The sequence below is a fragment of the Tachyglossus aculeatus genome, chromosome 25 (assembly GCF_015852505.1).
Source record: "Tachyglossus aculeatus isolate mTacAcu1 chromosome 25, mTacAcu1.pri, whole genome shotgun sequence".
NCBI classification, from domain to species: Eukaryota; Metazoa; Chordata; class Mammalia; order Monotremata; family Tachyglossidae; genus Tachyglossus; species Tachyglossus aculeatus.
The window spans coordinates 19,951,532-19,976,020 of NC_052090.1; the positions used below are offsets into that span (position 1 = coordinate 19,951,532).

At 40.0% G+C, this 24,489-nt stretch overlaps 1 protein-coding gene across 10 annotated transcripts in view; it reads right to left on the bottom strand.

Annotated features, from left to right (window-relative positions):
* ASPH (aspartate beta-hydroxylase) overlaps nt 1-23,605 on the bottom strand; it is a 106,471-nt gene extending 82,866 nt beyond the window's left edge. For 2 of the 10 annotated variants that reach the window (XM_038766481.1, XM_038766480.1), the window contains exons 1-4: nt 23,328-23,423; nt 17,318-17,467; nt 16,770-16,814; nt 13,386-13,454 (exon numbers count right to left, since the gene is read on the bottom strand). In XM_038766481.1, coding sequence (XP_038622409.1) covers nt 13,386-13,454; nt 16,770-16,814; nt 17,318-17,467; nt 23,328-23,343 — 280 coding nt within the window. In that variant the 5' untranslated portion in view covers nt 23,344-23,423. Of the gene's footprint in view, nt 1-5,987; nt 6,816-13,385; nt 13,455-16,769; nt 16,815-17,317; nt 17,468-23,327 lie in introns of those variants that run through there. The other 8 variants (XM_038766484.1, XM_038766478.1, XM_038766476.1 and 5 more) reach the window with 8 other exon arrangements.
* Between the last annotated feature and the right edge of the window lie 884 nt (nt 23,606-24,489).

The window sequence follows — 24,489 nt, forward strand, 5'->3', positions numbered from 1 at the left end:
ATAAATTCAACAAATGGTTACTGCCCTTTCTGATATTCCCATATAATATGTCCTTCCTAAAGGCAGGGCTTTTTTTCAGGATTTAGGCAAGAGGGAGGAGGCCACACCATAATATTCAAGAGGAATCCTTAATTTGATTCTTTATTCCCTTCAATATCTGCAAGCCTTTCACACTTTGTTAGGAGAATATTTTGGATTCTAGCTACACGTGCTAACCACTCTTCTATGACCAGGAAGTTTGGGTCTAAAAACACCATAATCAGGGCAAATCTACTGATTAATTTCCTGGACAAAAGAATGTATCTGCCACTACAGAGAGTATCCCTACATCAGCTCACATTCCCTAAAACCACTACAATGACCGCAGAAAATTCCCCTGGAGAAACCATCTTTGGGAACAAAGAGGAGAGTAAGACTGCAAATCTGGCATTCTTACCCATGTCTTTAAATTATTTATCATATCTTTAAATTATTTATTATAAATGACTTATTTATGCATACTCCCCCTCTATAATGTAAGCTCATTAAGGGCAGGGAATGTCCCTGCTAATTCCATTCTACTGGACTCTCCCAAGTGTTTATAACAGTGCTCTGCACACGGTAAGCACTCAATCAATACTATCAATTGACTGATCTGGGCTGTCTCATGAGTCACTAACAAATGTAGTTATATGAAACAGACTGGCACATTTTTCCAACACCTGATTTGAAAACTATTAGTTTGAGAAGCAGTGTGGACTAGTGCAAAGAACACAGGCCTAGAAATCACAAGATCTTGGCTTTAATCCCAGCTCTGCCATATGTCTGTTTATTCATCAGACTGCTTCAGGCTCAACCATGTTTACATTTCCTTCAGACAGGAAACATATCCTGGATGGAAGGTAGGCCACTCTCTAAGTAGCAACAGTTGGTTAGGTACTGTTCCTCTTATTCTCTGGACTGTAAGCTCATTGTGCAAAGGGAATGTGTCTACCAACTCCTTGTATTCTCCCAAATACTTAATTCATTCAATCATATTTATTGAATGCATACTGTGTACAAACTGTACTTATACAGTGTTCTGCACACAGTAAACGCTCAATAAGTATGATTGATTAATGCTACTTTTCTTCTCTGAGCTCTGTACTGGCTCCCAATTGCCACTATCAAATCATTTGTTCTGTAATTTCCATCAATGCCTTCTACTCTTTTATACCTGCTCTGCTCACAAGGATGCTCAGTTAAGCTTGACAAAGGTTACTCAGGCCTGGGTGGGGAGATTTGCCATTTACCTCAAATGGCAAATCTTCTCCTCCCAATTAATAATCCATTCTGGTTTTTCCCTTAATAAAGACACCAAAATTACTCTGATACTTGGAATTATTTATACTTGTGAACTCCAGTATATAGAAAAGATACTGAATCATTTAAAAACAATGTTATGTACAGCTACTATGGCTGTATACCGGCTAATCTGAGAAACACTGGTGTTCCATACTTGAGATAATTTCCACTGTTACTACAATAGGAAAAATAAGTGGCTGCAACTTTTCTAATTGTTAAAGGCAATTTAAATTCATTTAAAAAGGAGAATGGCTGTTTTGTTCAATCGGCAAAATGAACATATTAAAAATTCTAGGCCGTAGGCTCCTCTGCAGACCGTATCCTCCTTGTGGGCAGGAAACCTGTCTACCATTTCTGTCATATTTACTCTCCCAAGCGCTTCGTACAGTGCTCTGCACAAAGTGCTCAATAAATACTATTGATTGATTCAAATGAGTTTAGATTTTTCAGCATTGATCACATGCCTAAAGGGATACACTGAGAACACACGCAAAGCAGCTGCAAATCTGTGGGCTTCAATTACTATTTCAGGAATGCATCACCCTAAATGTTCACTACTTATACATATATTTTCCTGCAGTCCACAAGTGATCAAAATCCTGCATTTCACACATTTTTTTTCCTCCTGAAACCTCTAGGCACACAGTAAACACACTTGCTGTTGCTTAATATAATTGCTCTTTCTTGGAGAAATTTAAGCCTATCTAGCAATATAAACTCTATTAAAAACCAAAAAAGCACACAAACATCCTTACTTTAAGAGTCTAGAGAAATAAACTTTGAATGAATCACTAACAGAACAAGCTTATGTCTTGTATTCAAGTTGGCCAAAGACTACCTCCTGAACTGAGACTTGTAAAAAATAACACTTGTTCTAGGGTGGGAAACAGCTATACTTTAGCAATATTTTTATACAGGATCTTCCATCACAGCCTTCACAGCCATCAGCTATGACACTTGTGCGTAAAATATCTGGTGAACACTTTAAAGATAATAAAAATGTCAAGTGAGAAAATAAATCCTAAGAATTTATCTGTAAAGGTTAGCAAGGCTGATTTCTGGAATCTATTACCACATATCCTTTAACACTGTTGTGAAAGTGAGTTTTTGCAATTTTATTACAACTGCATTTCCTGGTTTATTTTTATCCTACCTAAAAGACTTAAGAAAAAAAATTAAGTTCAATATCTCCTTGCAATGCAATGCTAATCAGACTCAACTTAGATTCAGAGGGGGAAGCTGCCTAACATTTATTAGATTCTAAGGTAATATTCAAAAGAATTTTACATTGGAATAACTGCTGTGGACTTTGCTATTTTATTCTCACCTAACCTTTCCCGAAGTGCAAAAGGCTCCTATGGGATGGAGGGGATTCAGAGAGGTAGAACTAGACCTTAGAGTTTGTTGGGAAACCTCTAAACTGCCTCCTTCTTGGCTTCCCTTTCCAAAGGGGAGGAAACAGTTGTTTTGGAAGACAATGGGAAAAGACAGGGAACAGAAGGAGGAAAGCCTCTGTGCCTTGCCAGGATAGAGGAGCTCGATTTTGCATGCAAGCCATGGGGTTACACTTGAGAGCAGGGAAAAGGGAAAGGAAATCACTTCAGTGCCCCCAAAGATGCTATTTTAATAACCCTCTTTGAGCAGACTGGGTTTCCGGGATGACATATCCCACAAATGCTTACACAGCAGGCTGGAGGAATTGGCAGCCGCTACCATGGAGCTGAGCCATCAGCGTGAACAGGTCAGACGCTACCTCCCGCATGTGCTTGCCCTCCACGATACTAAGACGCAGGGTGGCCTGATGGAAAGAGTTTGGGCCGGGTTCATTGTGAGCAGGGAATGTGTCCGTCAGTTGTTATACTGTACTCTCCCCAGTGCTTAATACAGTGCTCTCCATACGGCAAGTGCTCAATAAATACGATTGAATCCTAGGTACTCAATACCAACAATGACTATGAAGTGCCTAGAAAACTGTTCTGCCTACATTAGGCACTCAGTATAGTGCTCTACCTACTAGGGATAAGTGGTATGGCTGCAGTAATGACAGTGATATCCTTAAATGGGTAATCACTGATTTTCTCACCACGGTCTTGTTAGGAAACTTGGGTAATAGGTATTGTTAATATCAACTCCTCACTCAAGACTTGGATAATCTCCACTCAGTAGGCTGGGCAAATTCTCATGGTGCTAAACCAGTGAATAAGGCTTCAAGGAGTGGAGATGTCATAGGTGAGGTCACCAGGAGGAAGGGCTAATGGGAATAAAAGGGGCTGCTGTTCTCTCCTCTGGAGGTTTATGCTGATCATGCTGCCACATGTTGTTAGACACATTCCCTGTTCATAAGAAACTTCGTGGCAAGGTGGATAGAGCATGGGCTTGGGGGTGAGAAGGTCACAGGTTCTAATACAGGCTCTGCCACTTGTTTGGTGTGTGACCTTGGGCAAGTCACTTCACTACAGTGTGCTTCAGCTGCCTCATCTGTAAAATGGGGATTAAAACTATGAGCCTCATGTGGGACATACATTGTGTCCAACCGAATTAGTTTGTATTACCCCAGTGTTTTGTACAATGCCTGGCACATAGTAAGCACTTAAATACCCCCCACACCCCCCCCCCCCCAAAAAAAAGGCAAGAGGCCATTCAAACAAGTCAGACTGCCAGCAGGACGGACCTCCTGGGTGACAATGGGAGAACAAAAACAGTCAAATGAGGAAATCAGACAATACATGCAAAATTGTATGCAGATTCCTATATAAGCTACAGGGGGTACAAACTCCGCAGAAAATCTTACAGCATATTTCATCTGATAATATGAATATTTTTTGAAGTTTTGAGGAGCAGTAAAACTAGGATATTGACTCTAGACATTAGCAGCTTTTCAGATAAAATATTCTTGGAAAATTTGAAGACTTTTCCAGAGTTTAAAATAAAAAAAAAAATGTTAGCCAAAATTGACAACCATGTATTGTAGGCCAAGTTTATACAGTCATAAAAAATATAGCTTCAATATTTTGCTATTCAAACTCTTTCCCCACCCCACAAAACACAACCTTAGACATACTGTTGAGGAAGTCACAGAAATCTGGGGTTCAGCAGATATATGTCCCTTATTAAAGTGTCAGGAATAAAGATAAGTATTTTCAGTTCTTCAGCATATTAGTAACACAGCAAAGGAAGCCAAGTTATTGAAAAATGAATGCCTCCCTTCATCAAGGCTATTGTTTTACTGTAATAGAATTTTCCAAAATTGAACTGTATTAAAACAACCAATTATGAAAATGAAATAAAAAATGAATTCAAGGAGCCATTTTTTAAAATTAGAGCTCTGGAGTGCTAAAAACTCCCGAATTTCATCCAAAGCAGGATCTCAAATTCTACTGAAGTCAAGTTTGAGAAACCACCAGAATCTTGACAGAAAATACATATCAATCTTAATAAAAACAGAATGACCTATTATCCTAACAACACACTGAGCATCAGTTATACTGAAAGTACAGAGTTCTTCTGGGTTTTAATTCTGTTGGTAACCTCATGGAACTAAACTAGTGCTAAGGAAAGATTTACTAAAGAAGTTTTTTTAAAATTAATTTCTAAGTTTGAGATACTTCCTAATTATTTCACAAATGTTCTGGTCAATAGTGTATTGTTAGCAATGGTTCCCTAAAGTCAATTTGACATTAGAATATAATTGCAAATTTAAATTTGTAAGAGTGAAAAGATCTTCCTGTATTCCTCACCTGTGGCTGATGATATAATTACAATAAACCTTACAGAATAAGACTACTTAGAGAAAATAAACATTTAATTTTCAAGGAGTACAGCTCTATTATAACCATGCAGGGTTAAAAGAAGTACACACCAATCAGATTTAAAATGGAAGTGCTTACCAAAACACATAATTAGAGCAAAGTTGACACAACTGCTGTGCTTCTCTCTCACTACAAGAGTATACTTAATATGGGACTTACTTTTAAGATTAAAATATATTTCCCGTGTTTACCAATAAAACATAAGACCAGGAAACCTCCTGAAACTATTAATAAAGCTATCACCTAAATTCACTAAATTTCTCAGTCATTCTAAAACTGTTCTCCCCCTTCTAGACTGTGAGCCCATTGTTGGGTAGGGACTGTCTCTTTCTGTTGCCAACTTGTACTTCCCAAGCGCTTATACAGTGTTCTGCACACAGTAAGCGCTCAATAAATATGATTGAATGAATGAATGGTATTCTTTTTAAGCCCAAATTGGATCATTGAATTGATGTGTCAATAAAGTTGATTATTAAATATAGGAAGAAATAGAGAAGACATTGGATGTTATTATGGGAGAATCATTTTTAATTTGTTTAGCATTATATAATACATATTCACATTTTCCCATTTTCATAAAATGCCCATTAAAAAAATCTAATATCCCACTCTCTGGTGGTGAATTTAAAAAATAAAATTAAAACTAAATAATTGCCTTGGTATTAGACAACAAAGAATTCAAATACTGACATGCTATTATCTGTTCAGAAGAAGTTTTAACTAAACCAGAACAAAAGTTTTTTTCAAGTATTTTGTGTTTAAAAGCATTGTTAATAGAGCTTTTGCTTAAATTGGCATAGTTTACATTGATCTAATTCTGGTAAATTAGATCATCTAAAATAAATTTTCCACAAATATAAATAAAAATATCACATTCTCATAATTGTATATCCATAATTTACAGCAACCATGTTAAGGGTCAGTGCAACTTTACATAATTAATCAATCACGCCAGAGTGTCTTGAAATTCAAGCCCATTATTAATAATGGCAAGCAGCAAGCAGTTTATGAATTGACAATATAGTTAATGCAGTCTATTTCCATTCTTGGTGCAGAAAATGCACAAACTGAAGGAAAATCATTGAGAAACCAACTACAGCATTAAGAGCACTTTGGTTTCACATTTATTCCATAGGCTGTTAAATGCATTGTACTCTCCCAAGCGCTTAGTACAGTGCTCTGCACCTGGTAAGTGCTCACTAAACTCCACTGATTGATTAATTGAAATGTATAATGCTACATCTCCTAATGCCAACATAGAGGTTAATGGAAAATTTTTCATTTCATTTCACTTTCATTAAGGTCACGTGGAATTTTATTCTTATATATTGTGCCCATTAGACATACTTCCCATTTGCAGCAATTAAGCCCTCATAGTAAGAAAGTAGACTGCTTGAAGTTAGTCATGAATGTGTCAGTAACTCTGTTCCCTAAATCAAAGCTACTGGTTCTGTAAATCCAAAATAACACATGTTTTTTTTCCCTGAACCCCTTCATTCTGTGACGTACCATCAACGTCATCGGCAGTTTCGCTCTCCTCTTCTTCTAGTATTTCAAAAGGAGTCATTACATCATAGAGAAATGAGAGGAAGCCATAAAACCAATCAGAACTTTCCTCTGCTAAAATATTAAGGACTTCCTCAAGAGAATCAATATTTTCATTACTGCCATCTTTGGTCAGGCCTACACAAGAATAAAGGAAGAGAGAGAAAAGAAAATAAGGAGAGCAGTTAGGTGGAAAAAGGAAATTGGGGGAAGAGGGATCTTTGAAGGAATCTTGCATCAGGGTCAGTCTTTACAGAAAAGCTTTATAGGAAAATAAAGAGCTAAGTCACTGTGCAAAGACAGACTAGAGATTTGAAATTTGGACAGAGTAAACCCTTTTATACAAGAAGTTGAACAGAGGGGTTTATATCTACAATTTCCCTTCCTGTATTTGTCAACCTTATGTACATAACACTTAGTTGTATTTATATTAATTTCTGTCTCCCCCTCTAAACTGTAAGCTTGTTGTGGGTCTACCAACTCTGATATAGTGTTATATCGTACTCTCCCAAGCACTTAGTAAGGTGTTCTGCACACAGCTTGTGCTCAATAAATATGACTGATTGACTTACTCTCTGAAGCTGAACCAGGCAGTCTCCCTGGGATACTGTTCACTGACTTCTGTACAGACAAGAGTTTCTGAATGGAGCTATGACAGACATCAGCGGTCCCTAGAGTGTCCAAAATACGCAGGTCCAAACTAGTATTTTCCCCAGACTACTCAATTCCCCCACTCTCTCTCCCTTTAAGCTGCTGATATTCAGCCCAACTTGAGTCCCACAGCACTTATGTATCTATATGCAATTTATTTTAATGTCTGTCTCCCTACTCTGTCTCTCCCTCTATACTGTAAACTCCTGGTGGACAGGGAACATATCTACTAAAGCTGTTGGTACAGTGCTCAGCACACAGTAAATGCAGAATAAATACCATAGATTGCTTGATAGTATGGATCCTTGAATTTAGATTTTATGGATAGTTAACTGCTATTATGCTTACTTGAATCCTTGTTATCATGATGTATCCCAGATTACATGCTGGAGAACTTACAGGGAAAAAGGAGTTTTCTCAGGTTCTTGGAGTTAAAGGTCTGTATGTAATGTATGATTTGTTTGATTTTACTGAGCTCTGCGGTAAGAGGAGGTGCTCACCTGTTTCATGCCAGAGGGGAAAAATCCTTGGGGCCCATCCTCCCTGACAATGAAAAAAATTCACTTAAGACCCTTTCCCTGCTTCCTGACCAGTGTCTCCACCATGGAAGAGTCAGACTGTCACCTCACCAAGAAGCCACAGCCCAGCCTAAACTCCTCTAACCCCCAAATTAGGATGCATGGGAAGTCAAAAGAACTCACTTCCCCACCCCTTCCCCTTGACCCAAAATACGTCTCTCCACAGGCCAGGACACCCAGCAAAATGCTTTCCCACAGGCTCTAATCACCTGCACGTATGGAATTTATTTATTTATATTAATGCCTGTCTCCCCCTCTACTCTGTAAGCTCACTGTGGGCAGGGAATGTGTCTGTTTATTGTTGTATTGTACTCTCCCAAGCACTTAATACAGTGCTCTGCACACAGTAAGTGCTCAATAAATACAACTGACTGACAGATATATACATATTCCTCTCTTTCAGAGACCACTCAGAGAAGAGGTGGCAGGACAGAAAAACTGAGGAAGGAACAAAAACAGAAAGGAAGAATAAGAAGTGCAGTGCCAATCTGGACAAAGTAGTAGTAGTAGTAGTAATATTTATTAGGCGCTTACTCTGTGCAACTCACTGTACTAAGTGCTGGGAAAGAATACAAAGGTGGGAATTAGACAAGGTACCTGTCTCTCAGGGGCTCACACTACTTTCTGCGGGAAAAGCTTTAGCACAAACAAGTCCTTGGTTTCAGAAATACTGTCATGTATGAAGTGATGGCTCCTAAATATAAATCAGTGAGCCCTTTCATTTCCTGGGTTTTTCTATCACTGTCTTAGTAACTAGCATTACATACCTTCCAACGGGCCTATTTACCTATAGAGCGTTCCAAAACGTTAGAAAGCTCAGATTTATCAGACCAGCACAGAGTGCCCAGAAAATGTTTGGATAGCTGAGTTTTTCTGAAACTCAGAGTGGTGATACAAGAGATTTTATGGTTGACAGCAGAGAACACTCGTTTCCACCAGAATGTGTAGTTTCATTACTTGTTTTGGCTAGAATCAGAGGGAAGAAATAAGGAATGGTGTTCTGACAATGTGCATCTTCTTCCTGGACACAGTGTGATGCAGTATTGGGAGAGCAGGTTTACCAGCACATAGGTGTGCATGTGTCCAGCAGATCTGGTGAGTATTACAATGCAGATTTTCCTTAAGCTGTGGTTCTGCAAGAACATGAGCCCCGTGCCACCATACTAGGTATAAAAGCTCATAATCACTAGCTTCCTGTCCAATGCCCTGTCCTCTTTTACAACTATGTGATTTCTACATCTAGCACGGCATCTACAGGGAGGAGGAAGTGGGACAACGGGGAGCAAGGAGACTTTCAGGACTGGTAAACCGACGAGAGGATCATAGAAGCAGCAGGGCCTACTGGAAAGAGCACAGGCCTGGAGTCTAAATCCAGCTCTGTCACTTGTCTGCTGTGTGACCTTGGGTGAGTTGCTTCACTTTTCTATGCCTCAGGTTCCTCAACTGTAAAATGAGGATTAAGGACCCGTTCTCTCCCAGACCCATGTAGCACAGGGACTGTGTCCGAAATGCATATACTGTATCTACGCCAACACTTAGTACAGAGTAAGTGCTTAACCAATACCACAATTATTATTAGGTGAAATCTGAGGGCAATGCCCTTTGCTCCCACCTGGCTCTCCCCTTGACTGTGTAAGTCCTCCACTATGCCATCTCCACAGCCTGGGAGAGAAATCTGATCAAGGAAAATAGTATATGGAGGTGTCATTCCATAGCACAGTACGTGGCTGACTGAGCATTTCCACTAATGGCCCTGACGCTCTGAAAGGAGTCCTGACATCTGACTGATGGGTGCAGGGAATACGGTCTCCTTCAACCCTTCTGGCTCCCAAAAGTTAGACAAAGGTAAATTCAAGAAAAATGGAAATCAGTGAATATTTTAGTAGTCAAGACCAACCCGAAAACCTTCAAACCCAGAGGGAAGGAAAGTTTAAACAGTTGTCAAACACATCAATTTGATGAAACTAAACAAGTCATTTTATTAAAATGAGAGAATTTTAAAAATGCTAAGCACATTTCTTCTGAGAGACTAAATTGTCTCCTTCCTAAAATGATTTTTCAGTTTTGTTCCTCACCAGAAATATTGTGAATTCTTATCTAGGTCAAATACTCACAGGAGCCCTTTTGTCAATCCAAAAATTAATCAATCAATAAATCATACTTATTGAGTGCTTACTGTGTGCAGAGTACTGTACTAAGCGCTTGGGAGAGTACAATAACATAACTGTTAGGCATGTTCCTTACCCACAACGAAAAGACTAAGGAGGGCTCACAACCAGCCTTACCCTTCGAAACAGGCCCTAATTCTTCAGCCTTCCTGTGCAGCATATTCCCACCAGACCCTCCAGTGGGACCCTACTAAATAAGCACCCACCAAACATGAACTGCTACTTGAGAAAAGTGACTGACAGCAGCAAACCAAGATCACAGTGGGCAGGGAATGTATCTACCAACTCTTAAGCGCTCAGTACAGTGTGCTGCCCATAGTCACTCAATAAATACCACTGGCTGATTCACCTATTCTCACCCAACCGTGGTCTCCTGAGAGAAATGTGGAGCCACAGAGGTGTAGTTTCCCTTTTGTTCCCAGCTGTTCCTCATTTTCTAGCCAGCTGGAAAGCAAAACCTCTTTAAGATGGCAGCTCAGCAGCAGTAAGGGGGCTGCTGGTAATATGATCTACGTAAGCAGATTATGAGTCCATTTCTCCTAGTTGCCCTCTTGTGATAGCCATTGATACCCTTCAACTTGCTGATTTTCTCTTCTTCAGAGCAGGCAGAGGGGGGGATGGGAATCTGGATGGGGAATTAGCACGGGAGGGGTAGAGAAGAATGAGAAAGGGAGTTGAAAAGGTGGGGGAAAACCATCCAGGCCAGTGGGTGAACCAGCAGCCAATCCCATGGAAAACTGAAGATCGTTCAATGCTACTTCTAAGTACTGCAGCCAGTAATAAAGGATGACCACTATACAGTGTTAAGCCACCATCAGGCAGAACATCATACTGAATGGACGGTGAGCCCCATGTAGGACAGGGATGGGTCTAATTGGCTTAGCTCAATGCTTGGCACACTTTATGCACTTAAATACCTCAATTGTTACTACTGGCCTTGACCCCATGGCACTGGGTATGGTCATTTATTTTTATAAAAATAAAACAAAATTTTACTTTAAATCCTTACTAGGTACCTGACCCAATGGCACTGTGCATGGTGATTTATTTCTATATTATAGAAAAAAACCTTAAAATTTACCTTAAATCCTAGTGGGGCTTAATTTGAGCTCTTTATTATTTCAACTGCACAGTTCTTCACTGTGATACAAAATAGACTAATAAAAAGGTCAACACATATGAAATCACTGCCACAGCATGTGCTCTAGACTCGACAAACCTCTAGAAAGAGATGCCGTCACTCTGAAAATTCATCCAACATACTGACCATCCTTACCCGCCAATAAAATACCCATATATAATTCATCTTGGGCCAGAGTGGAGACTGTTTTTAAACCCACAATGGTCTCTTACCCTCTCCCTCCTCCTCCCACTATTCCTGCCCTTCCACCTCTCATTTCCTGAATGTGTCCAACTCAGCTCCCTTAGGAGCAACTCTTTATGACAGGTCTTCCAAGCCCTAATCCACATTCTCATCCTCACCCATTTGGCTCCTTTCCACCAGGCTTCCACTCTGCCAGGGAACTGGCTCAGACATTTTTGCTTCAAAGGGGACTGAGGGCAGGTTGAACTCACTGAGTTCTTCCTCTGCCATTTCTGGCTTCCTGGGCCTGCCTCATGTTCAACAGCCTGGTGTCCATCCTCCAGTTACATCTTTCCTAATGGCCAAAAGCCTTGCTCAGAGATATATGCTTACGCATCCGAGAAAAACTTAACAGGGAAGATGCAATAAGCTATTTGCTGATTGATGATTAGCTCAAGAGCCAAAAGTTACCTAAATCTAAAACTTGACCATTAATAAGGCCATTATTAATTTAATGAAATCCTATTCAGCAAAACATTGCAGATATAACCCAATAAAAATATCATCCTCTATTCAGTTTTTTCTACTTATCTCAGAGACAGCAAACTCTGGTTGAAAACATTACAATGCATAAAAAAGGGCGCTTATTTTGGCCCATCTATTATTCCAGGCTAAAAGAATGAAGAAACACCAGTTTGCATACTTATTTGTCTGGAAAATTAACTTTACTAAATTATGATGACTATTTTCATGATTTTAGGCTAAAATGAATTTATAAAATGGGGCTTTTTTGCTAATATAGAAAATACAGTTGTAAATTGTGTATTGTAAATATCCCATTATTTCGTGAATTACTATTTTGTTTAAACTTATGGGTATTTACAAGCATGTGGAGTGGTCTTTGAAACAAAGTACAACCAAACAAATGTAATACTGTTACAAAAGATACTTATATTCATGGCCAAAAGCAATAGTATCAAATAATATACTTTATATAGTATATGCTTGCATAATATAAGCTCACATATTGTTTTGCAGGTTGCTATTTTGTTACAGGAAAGGACCAGTTCCAAGCAAAAATGCTTCCTGAGCTACTAACTTCTACAGTTAAAAAGTATACATTGCATTCTTCTGCTTATAAATCAAACTTTAAAGATTATAGTCACAAGATCTTTAAAATGTGCCAATTTAGAATACTTTTAAGTTTTAACTTTCTTGAGAAGCAAAAAAATGTACAGAAACAAAGGACAAGTGCTTGATAAATGTTATAATTATCATGCCATAATTTGAATGATAATAATTATTAACTACTATGGTAGGAGGACAAAGAAGTAGCAGAATAGTAAAGAGTTGAGGAGTTCAGGACTTCTATATTGGGGGAAAAACATAACATCCTATAGTCTACTCAGAACATACCTTTCATTATAGGCCAAAGTCAACACTTCAAATTTTACTGCTAACAACTTGTTTTATAATATCTTTGGCTTTATTTTCCAGGTGGTCAGTGAAATTTTAGTAAATTAGGTCATCTTTTATGTAAACTAATTTAACTAAAAGACTAGAAAAGCATAAAAAAAGAAAGACTTCAACAGTATTAATTAGGCCAAATGAAGTAGACATACTGAAGAAAACCACACTGGGGCTAGAAAGAGTAAATACTCACTGCTAAAGACAATAATAATAATAATAATGGATTTATTAAGCGCTTACTATGTGCAAAGCACTGCTCTAAGCGCTGTTATTTGCTCCATATTTCCCACATCACCCCTCCACTATTACTTTACATATTTACAAAATAAATCCAGGTCCGGGGCTGTGTGTGCTTGGAAAATATTTTAAAAAGAAAAAAAAGTTTTCTAACCCAAGATGCTGAACTGCACCAAAAGGCCCAAAATACAAGCTTAAGGTAAAAAGCACAACCTTGCCTTCTATATGTTAGAACTACTAATATCAAATATGAGAAACACAGAAAGCATTTCAGTTTTCTCCCAAGGAAATGTATACTTGCCTAATAATACTTTGGCATCATCCACATCGAAATCCCCATCACCATCGGCATCATAGATTCCTAGTTTTCCTGAAGTAAAAGACAGGGTTGAGGGGCAGGGAGGATGGAAGGGAAAATAATTCAATAAAATGCTTTTATTTATTGCAATTTTCTATATGGTCTCAAATATATTCAGTCTTTTGAGAGCCGAGATAAGCACAATACTTATAACTCAGTTTTCAGGCCAACTTGGAAACAAAATGTCAAATTTTTCAATATTTTATCTATAATGTGCTAGATTAACATATGCATTCCTGGGGTTCAACCTAAATCATCTTGAAGTTAACATGGTTTACTTTGAAAAACCACTGGTATATCTCCGTTCAACTGAAGTTAGAAGATATATATCTACAAAAGTGAGACTTTCAAATGGACTTGCCATATTCAAATCTTCAACAAATAACCTCTTCTATAACCTCTTCCCAACAGCACAAAAGATGAAGCATTTATCATTAATAAATGCTGGAAGCTTCATACTTCTCAGACCTGCGATCTGTCTTTCATTATAAAGGTTTTGCAGGAAAAGAGCAAATAGCAGAAGTAACAGTAAAATAGAACATGATTTATAAGCAAGCTAAACCAGGAACTGGTGATTTTCCTTTTCAAAGCCACAGTTCTTTAAATCAGAACAGTCACCCAGCTTCTTTAATTCGAGAACTGTACCCTGGAATTGAGGTCTCTAAAATTAGAGCTGTTCTGGGACAACCAATGAGAGCTTCTAGAACATTTAAAAATCTCATTAGATTTCAGTGCCCGAGTTAATAGAAAAATAGAAGAAAACTTGGAATTTTAGAGAAGAAAAAAATCTGTGATAGAGCTTTTATTCTTCCTTTCATTCATTCAATCACATTTATTGAGCGCTTACTGTGTGCAAAGCACTGTACTAAGCGCTTGGGAAGTATAAATCGGCAATATATAGAGACGGTCCCTACCCAACAATGGGCTCACAGTCTAGAAAGGGGAGACAGACAACAAAACAAAACAAGCAGACAGGTGTCAATACCATCAGAATAGAGTTATAGCTATATACACATCATTAATAAAATAAGCCTAGTAAATATGTACAAATAAAATAGAGTAGTAAATATGTACAAATATACAAGTGCTGGAGGGAGGGGAAGGAGGTGGGGGGGGTGATGGGGAAGAGGAGGAGAGGCAAAAGGGGGGCTCAGTCTGGGAAGGCCTCCTGGAGGAGGTGAGCTCTCAGTAGGGCTTTGAAGGGAGGAAGAGAGCTAGTTTGGCGGATGTGTGGAGGGAGGGCATTCCAGGCCAGAGGAAGGACGTGGGCCAGGGGTCGACAGCTAGACAGGCAAGAACGAGGCACAGTGAGGAGGTTAATGGAAGAGGAGTGGAGTGTGCGGGCTGGGCTGTAGAAGGAGTGAAGTGGGTGAGGTAGGAGGGGGCGAGGTGATGGAGAGCCCTGAATCCAAGAGTGAGAAGTTTTTGCTTGATTCAAAGGTTGATAGGCAACCACTGGAGATTTTTGAGGAGGGGAGTGACATGCCCAGAGCGTTTCTGTACAAAGATAATCTGGGCAGCAGAGTGAAGTATAGATTGAAGTGGGGAGGGACTCTGCAAGACTAGCTTTTCTCCTAAATGAGTTTGCTATCCCAAAATAACTGCCTATAGTTTTCATTATTGATGACTGAAGCTGTCAACAGTCACTGGGATTCGGTGAACAAAATGCTTAACCCATGTATTACTCAATAATACACAAAGTATTTGAATCCAAATACTGAATAGTTTCAGCCATCTTAGAATTCATTTGAAAATCACTGTCTTCCAAATTTGCACCAGCCAAACTTTCATATATATAAATATATATATATATATATATATATATATATAATAATGATGGTATTTGTTAAGCACTTACTATGTGCAAAGCACTGTTCTAAGTGCTGGGGAGGTTACAAAGTAATCAGGTGTCCCACCGGGGGCTCACAGTTTTAATCCCCATTTTACAGATGAGGTAACTGTGGCCCAGAGAAGTTAAGTGACTTGCCCAAAGTCACACAGCTGACAGTTGGCAGAGCCGGAATTTGAACCCATGACCTCTAACTCCAAAGCCCATTCTCTTTCCACTGAGCCACGTTGCTTATCTCATGTGTGTGTGTATATAAAGAAAAAATATATATATATATATACAATAATGGCATTTATTAATTCCTGTTAATTAACACTGTTAATTAACAGTGTTAATTAGCACTGTTCTAAGTGCTGGGGAGGTTACAAGGTGATCAGGTTGTCCCACGTGGGGCTCACACTCTTAATCCCCATTTTACAGATGAGGTAACAGGCTCAGAGAAGTGAAGTGACCTGCCCAAAGTCACACAGCTGACAAGTGGCGGAGTTGGGATATATATATGTATGTACGTACGTATGTGTATATATATATATATACTTTCCACATTTCCTTCACCCCTGCTAGGTAAATTGGCTGTACTGCATCCTGATGGGAGGGGAGGTGGGGAGGAGAAAGCCTCAGTCCCCATGATTTAAAAACTGGCATGTTGCAAAACTCTCTTGAATCACTAGAAGCAGCGTGGCTAAGTGGAAAAGAGCACAGGCTTTGGAGTCAGAGATCATGGGTTCAAATCCCGGCTCCACCAACTGTAAGCTGTGTGACTTTGGGCAAGTCACAACTTCTCTGTGCCTCAGTTACCTCATCTGTAAAATGGGGATTAAGAATGTGAGCCCTCTGTGGGACAATCTGATCACCCTGCAACCTCCCCAGTGCTTTGCACATAGTAAGCGCTTAATAAATGCCATTATTAAATTACTATGCAAACTGCCATTTTCTGCTGCTCTTCTCTTAATATTGGCACCTCTGGATGCAGAAAATAAAGCAGGGCAGAATGGGTAGTCACTGCTTGCTGAAGAGTAAGCAAGGCTGGCAGGTACATAATGAGCAGGGTTTTTTTTTCCAAGTTACCCAGGCTACCTACAAGACATTCATCTATCCCAAGAAAGTTCTCCCTGGGTGATAGGACAAGGTTACTTCCAAGACTGGTTTAGAAAGTAAGCAAACCTTTGCCACCCCTCCCTCTCTTCTCTTACTCCCTCCAAAAATGAAAGAGTCAAGAAAGCCAACACAATCCTGTGCAGAAATCCAATTTAGAAGAAACCTGTAAGTTTTCAGGTCAAGGTTAAGTGCAGCTTTGGGCTTGGGAAAAAAAAAGATATTCAGCTAACAGGAAATGCATCTCATTTTGGGTACAAGAAAATAGCTGTTACCATCACATTGTGTATAAATATGTAAATGACCAAATATTAGAGGCAGGATGAGAATTTTTTGTGAGAGAATGAAAAATCAATTTAGTTAAAATATTTCTCATAGCCTACCTTGAAGTACCTCTGACAAGTTATAACGGAAGTCCTTTGCTTTGGCTGCATGCATATAAAAATATGAAAACTGTTACTTACATCAAACTATATATGTATGTCTGTGGTTTAATTTTATATTAGAATGTTTTCTCTGACAGCAATATACTGGGAACACAGATCCAAATTTTAATGTTAAAAGCCTCTTCTTGCCAGTTTCTCCCAGACCTAAATTCCTTAATTATAGCAACAAAACCTGAGCAGTGTTCACTTGGTGTACATTTTCAAAGGTAGCAGGGGCATGGCTAAAATAAAATCCAAAATAAAAGTTACATGAAGTTTGCATTACACTACATGTAATTTATACCTACATCTTCTCAGACATGTGGGTGCCAGCTGGCAAAAGTATCACAAAAACTACAGCATTTTCAAAATCAATGAATTCCTAGTTGTTAGACCACTATGATGCAATCCTGTCTCATCGTGGGGGCAAAAGCATCAGAATAACATGTAACAATCATAATTTCTACTGTGCAAAAACTTACAAGAAACAGTATCCGAGTCCTTACCTAGAACTTCCTCGTAATCAACAAGGTCAAACCAAACGACAGCGACTGAAGTCCAGACTCCGAGCAACGCGATTACCATGAACCAAGTGAAAAAGGAGCTTCCGGAGAGACCTCCTTTCTTGCCATTCTTGTTTCCTCCATGCTTTGTCTCTGTTGAGATCAAAAAACGTTGAAAATCAGTTTACATATTGAATTCTATCTTCCCCTAATTCAAGATCTCCCAGATGCAGTCTCTGAAGGCATGAATCTCTTTAAGGAATATTGGAAGTGGAGGTTCGGCCTCACACTTAATAATCAAATCCTTCACACAGTTATTGGGATCATTTTCTTTTGAAGAACAAAGCCCCTCTCCACAGAAACTCTGCCCCACTTAAGCAAAACCACACCTCTCAAGCAAAATAAAAAGCATACATTATGGGTGTGTGGAGTTTATCCTTTAAATGGCATTCTTCTAGTAAGGTTATTCTTCCCAACAATTGGTCTTACCAAATAAAGAGAAATCCTAAAGCAAATCCCTCATGCATACAAACTATAACCTTCTCCAAAGCAGAGCCAGTCACTGTAAATCCACAAAGCAGGAAGCTAACTAAAAATGTATTAGAGTTTTGATGTTTTACCACCAAGCCGCTAGAAGCAGTGTGGCCTAGTGGAAAGAGCACAGGCCTGGGAGTTACAGTGCTGTGTAAAGCTGGAAGTGACTGGCCTGTGGCCTCAGTCTAGTCAATCAATGGTAATTACTGAGCCCTTCTTGGCTGCAGAGCACTGTAATAATAACAATAACAATAATAGATAATAATGATATTTATCAAGCGCTTACTATGTGCCAAGCACTGTTCTAAGCGCTGGGGTAGATACAAGGTAATGAGGTTGTCCCACTTGGGGCTCACAGTCTTAAGCCCCATTTTACAGATGAGGTAAAGTGACTTTACCTCAGATATGAGAAGTGAAAGGACTTGCCCAAAATGACACAGATGACAGGTGGCAGAGCTGGGATTAGAACCCACGACCTCTGACCCCCAAGCCTGTGCTCTTGGAAGAGTACAATACAACAGAAATGAGAGACATGATCCCTATCCACAACAAGCTTACAGCCTAGAAGGGAAGAAACATACATTCATATAAAAAAATTACTAAGCAATGGAAAGGTGGGCTCTTTCAGATCACTTGAGGCCCTATATGCTGATTATTTAATACAAGCAGCTAGCCCTCTTTGTTTTAAATTAAGCCCTAAACGGGACAAAAATTTACCTTGATTCTCTCCAAAATTTCACATTAGAGAACCAGTTCTCATTGAATTAAAGAAAAAATAATTAGGCAACAAGTTAGGTGGCGTGGATATTGCCATTTCCTCAATTGTACAATCAGTGGACTTCAGTTTGTCAAATATTTAATACCAGAAAATTTATGTTGATTAAAATAACTGTTTTGAAGAAGGTGAACCACTAGCTCAACATGCGTCTTCCTTTTTGTACTCTCCCAAGAACTTGGTATTGACATGATAAATTGAATTTTCAGGAGGTTGCATCACATATTTTAGCCTCAATATTTTTACAGATTTAAAAGGCACCTCGACCTTTTTTTAACTAAATAGGAATTAATCACTAACACTGTTGCCATGAGAATGCATGATAAATCAGATTTTGTTTCAAATTAAATATAAAATTAAACCACACACACTTATGTGACATTTAATATAAGTTTGATGACAATATCAAACCAAACTGGTCTGGATAACAAAGAAATCATCATGCTAGAATACCATGCAAAAGCATTCTTCTCTATACAAATGAATGTCCTACTTTGTTTCCAACCCAAAGAGAAAATCTTTGTAATAGGACTTCTGGACCCTGGTTATTGCCAGGAACATAACTGCATAAAATCCATTTTTTTGTGATAGTCAGAGATTTACAAATTGATATTCCCAGGGAAAATAATGGCTGCAACCTAAGTTCAACTGCAGTGCTAATAAAAAAAAAAAAGTATGCCCAATTTTTGTAATTACAGTTGTACCACCATGATAAAATGGGGGTTACATTCCTCAAAACTGTAGCTGTTTCGTGGAATCTGTTTCCCATATTTTCATGTGATTACTTGGGAATCGTTCAAGAACGAGCCCCAGTGTTAGCACTGAGATTACCACGAAAATAAGTTACCCCATAAATCCCTTTCCGCCTTCCTTCCCACCCCCTCACCCACTCTGCCATCTCCCAGTAGCTTTCCTGGACCCCCAGACACCCTGAATGTGCCATTGTCCCCACTCCTCTATGGAGAAGCAGCATGGCTCAGTGGAAAGAGCACGGGCATAGGAGTCAGAGGTCATGGGTTCAAATCCCGGCTCCGCCAACTGTCTGCTGTGTGACTTTGTGCAACTCACAACTTCCCTGTGTCTCAGTTACCTCATCTGTGAAATAAGGATGAAGACTGTGAGCCCCCGTGGGACAACCTGATCACCTTGTATCCTCCCCAGCGCTTAGAATAGTGCTTTGCACATGGTAAGCACTTAATAAATGCCATTATTATTATCTCCCTAGCCTACCCATGCTCCTATTTTTTTCTTTGTTTGAAATTTACCCGTGGCAATACATGTTGCCACGGCTTGGCTGCCTCTTCGTCCCTCTCCCCTTCCTGACTTGTACTCCTGCTTCCTAGGCTTAGGCAAATCACGGGATTAGGAATATACTAGAATCTGGCAAGAGGGGCCTGGGCGGCCATGATCGCTCTAACATTTTGCTCTGCGTGAAAATAAGCATGCTGGGGAGACAGAAGAGGCCAAGTTCGGGTGTGGGGATGTAGAGAGCAGCAATGTTGCTGAGAATAGGAGAGGGAGGGGAGAAGGGGACAGGGAGAGAGTGGACTGTCACGCTGGGGCAGGCCTTACTTAAACTGAATTAAATGGGCAAATAATACTGGCAGCCGATGATTCTGCACACTCCTGAATTGACCTTTAGGATACTGCATCACAATTCTCCCAATAGTGTGTAAGCTCCTTGAGGGAAGAAACTATGCCCTTTACCTCTTTTGCACACTCCCAAGTACTTAATACAGTGCCCTGTTCCAGACTTATAGAAAGAAACATTGCTTCGAACAGAGTGTGGTGAAACCCATGACATTCATTATTGCTGTTAGCTGTACAGGTGGAACACAGCCATGGGTTCATAAAAATTTTGGCTAAGTGGACAGGCTAGAGATCTCCTATGCTTTAGCCCTGCCCCCAAAGCCCGACCCATGTCTCGACATGGATGGGAGGGTGAAGCAGCCAGAGTTGGGGGCGGGGGGCAGGAGAGGGGTGCCTGTTGGGGCTGCGCCTTTAGGGGTGGTAAAGGTTTCTAACCCACGATCTGACTTGGGAGCCTCAGAAGGTGTATGGGCTCAGCAGGAATCCTGAAAAGAAGCTGACTGACTCTTCCCCCTTAGTGCCTAAGGTGGCTCAGTACAGCACCTGCACTAAGAAAGCGACTCTCTAGCCATAAATGGATGCTGTATGTGTATGTATGTATTCTGTATGTACTCTCACTGAGCCTTGTTCTCGCCTGTCCTGCCGTCGACCTCCAGCCCACGTACTCCCCGTGGCCTGGAATGCCCTCCCTCCGCACATCCGCCAAGCTAGCTCTCTTCCTCCCTTCAAAGCCCTCGTGAGAGCTCACCTCCTCCAGGAGGCCTTCCCAGACTGAGCCCCCTCCTTCCTCTCCCCTCCACCCTCCAGCCCTACCTCCTTCCCCTCCCCACAGCACCTGTATATATGTTTGTACAGACTTATTACTCTGTTTTACTTGTACATATTTACTGTTCTATTTATTTTATTTTGTTAATATGTTTTGTTGTCTGTCTCCCCCTTCTAGACTGTGAGCCCGCTGTTGGGTAGAGACCATCTCTATATGTTGCCAACTTGTACTTCCCAAGCACTTAGTACAGTGCTCTGCATACAGTAAGAGCTCAATAAATACGACTGAATGAATGAATGTAAAAAGTTTGCAAGCATTTTGTGATAAGCCACATTCCTGCCCACTTCCTCGCTTACTGCACCCACTGTCCCAGCAGAAACACAACTGGCGGTTATTTATATGCTCTCTTTAAAAAAAAATGGTATTTGCTAAGTGCTTTGCTATGTGCCAGGCACTGTACTAAGCACTGGGATAGATATAAGCTAATCAGGTTGGACATAGTTCATATCCCACATGGGGCTCACAGTCTTAATCCCCATTATACAGCTAAGGCAGCTGAGGCACAGAGAAATTAAGTGCCTTGCCCAAGGTCACACAGCAAAGTGAAGGAGCTGGGATTAGAACCCACGTTCTTCCGACTCCCAAGCTCTACCCACTAGAATACACTGCTTCATCAGCACTTGCACTGTTGCCGATTTGTACTTCCCAAGCACTTAGTACAATGCTCTGCACACAGTAAGCGCTCAATAAATACAACTGAATGAATAACTTACAGTGCTCTGCAAACAGTAAGCATTCAATAAATACAAGTGAATGAATGAACTTGCAAATATATGGTTATTCATTCAATTGTATTTGTTGAGCGCTTACTGTGTGCAGAGCACTGTACTAAGCGCTTGGGAAGTACAAGTCGGCAGCATATAGAGATAGTCCCTAACCGACAACGGGTACTCAAATGTACACTCAGTTCTTTTTTTTCCATTAGCCTGCAAATATTTTTATTTCTGTCTCCTCAAGAGTGTGGTTCCTGGTGGTCAGGGAATGTATCACTTGTTTTGTTCAGCCAACTCTGTTGTAGTCCTTTACGCACTCAGAGCAGTGCTTTAAACACAATCTGTGCTCAACACATATCACTGATCGACTGAGTCTGAACATCCCAGATACTTAGTTCACCATTCTGTACCCAAGGGGCTCTCGATAAGTATTATCACAACTAGGGTGACAGAGGGTGAGTGGCTCTGAGCAAACGACCATCAGTAAATCAATTCCTTCACGCAGGGTCTCCGTCCTGAAGTCTTCAAGTATCCATCCTCCATGACGGGAGCGCCCAGCCACCCATTCGTTCAGGGGCATGTTGGAGTATTAGATAATTCAGCCATAAACACAAGGGTGGGTATCAAGGATGATAACCACCACACTGTTCTTAAGTTTTTATGTATCGTGGGGTAAAGAATGCTGATTTTACTTTACCAGCAACCTAGAAGTGGCTGGGAATGCAGAATGTAAAAAGTTAAAGAGCTACTGGACTGGTAAGTTGTTTATAATGATCTGTAAAGCACCTGGAGATGTATTCACCCATATCACAGCAACACCCTCAAGAAATATCAAATACTCGTAGCAAGTGAGGCCTCTCCTTCCTTCTTTAGAATATTTTCAACTGCCTATGAAGTCAGTCCCAGAGCTGGTCAACCATCAAGACAAGTGAGTTCAAAATACTCTAGAATAGTCATTATTATTTGCCAAATGAAGCAAACAAAATCAGGCCCAAATCTAACAAGGCATATTTCAAAAAGCTGCCTACTGGGTTAAAGCAAATTATAAAATGTCTGCTTGGCCAGTTATAAGAAAAAAAGTAGGTCAGTTTCCATGTCTGGAAAGGCTTTTCTTACTCCTTCATGTGCCTACATACTTTCATAAGGGCCCAGAATCACAACATGTCACAATAAAATTTACCATTTATGTATGAACATTACAATGGCTTCTAAGCTAACAATTTAGTGTAGAAACTTCAGTACAGACTCATTTTTATGCTGAAGTCCAGAATGTCAGTACTGTTGTCCAAAGATGACTTTGGATAGTAATATTCATGTGTTCAAAACAATAGTTTCTGAAAAAAACAGCACTCATAAATGCCCAGTTCCCCAATCATCTCTGGAAAACAACTGCGTCACCTAAAAATAAGATCCCTGCATGGAAAAGCACAATGCAAATAGAATTCAAAATAGTTAGCCAATGGGAGACTATTACAGGCATAGCACATTATTAAAAAAATAAGCAATCCCTGAAAGCTACAAGTATGTTCTATACATGCACTAAAGACATTTGTAAAAGAAATGTTTGTGATCTACCTTTATCTTCAACCATGCTGCTGCTGTTCTTTATCCACCAAATGAAATATATTATTGGGGCTCCGGAAAGCAGTTCAAAAATCAAGGAAAAATGAGGTCCAATGCATCTATCTGTACACTCCAGTTTGCAAGTGGCAAAAGATCCTTACGCCTAACTCAGCTAGGCTATGAAATTAGACCTGCCTCTAAATTCTCCCCAGCAACTATTTTTAGAGTCATCCTCTTCATAAGCCAAATTCTGCTAAGAACTCATATGGAAGTCCAGCCCTAAACAATCAAGCTCATTCCCCTCCCTCAAAATGACACCCGGGATAGTTGGTCCTGTCCTTCTCCTGAATTCCTACGCAACAAGTCTACCAAGAAATGAAAAGGACAAACTGTGCTGCACATTTTTTTTTTTGTGGGGAAAGACGTATGTTTCAATGCCTTGAGCCTGGGCACAATAAATATGTTACTTTGAAGAGAAACAAAACCCCCCTGACAGAGCTTTGCTGTCTCAAGCTTGTAAAAGTTGGCCTCTATCCAGGAAACTTTGTTGGCCGCTCCCCAAACTATTCTTGGGGCCTACATGGAAAGTTCACTATGGCCACATTTTTCTCTGTAACCGGGAATTAAAAGAGAAGGGAAAAGCTATTATAGTCCCCTAGAAACACGAGAAAATTTTATGAAGTAGTGTCCCTTGCTGAATAGAAAAATGGTGTGCCAGATTGGCTCATTTGTAGTAATGACAAATCAAGATAAATTTAATAGCAGTAACATAAACCTTCCAGCAAGAAATGGGGATGTGAGGAACCAGAGACAGGAGGAGGGGAAATGACTAATAATGTCCGCGAAAGATCACTCAGTGGGCACAATGTTTGTTGATGATTAGAGGTTCTCAAGATTTACCTAATACACGTGATTACTATCTCACTCCTTCCCCCCCACCAACATCCCTCCTAATCTGATAAATGATTTCACTCTGACCAACACAATGCAGAGTTTGGCAAGGGAAAAGACAAACTTTCCTGACTAAACCCTCGCTTTCCCCATGTGCCCTCCCTTCTGGGTGGCCTATGCACTTGGCATTCACCTCGCATGTTTTAGGGAGTCTGGAACCCTGCCCCCGGGGACAACTCCTTTGCACCCATTTACTCTATACTTTCTTCAGCGCTTAGAACAG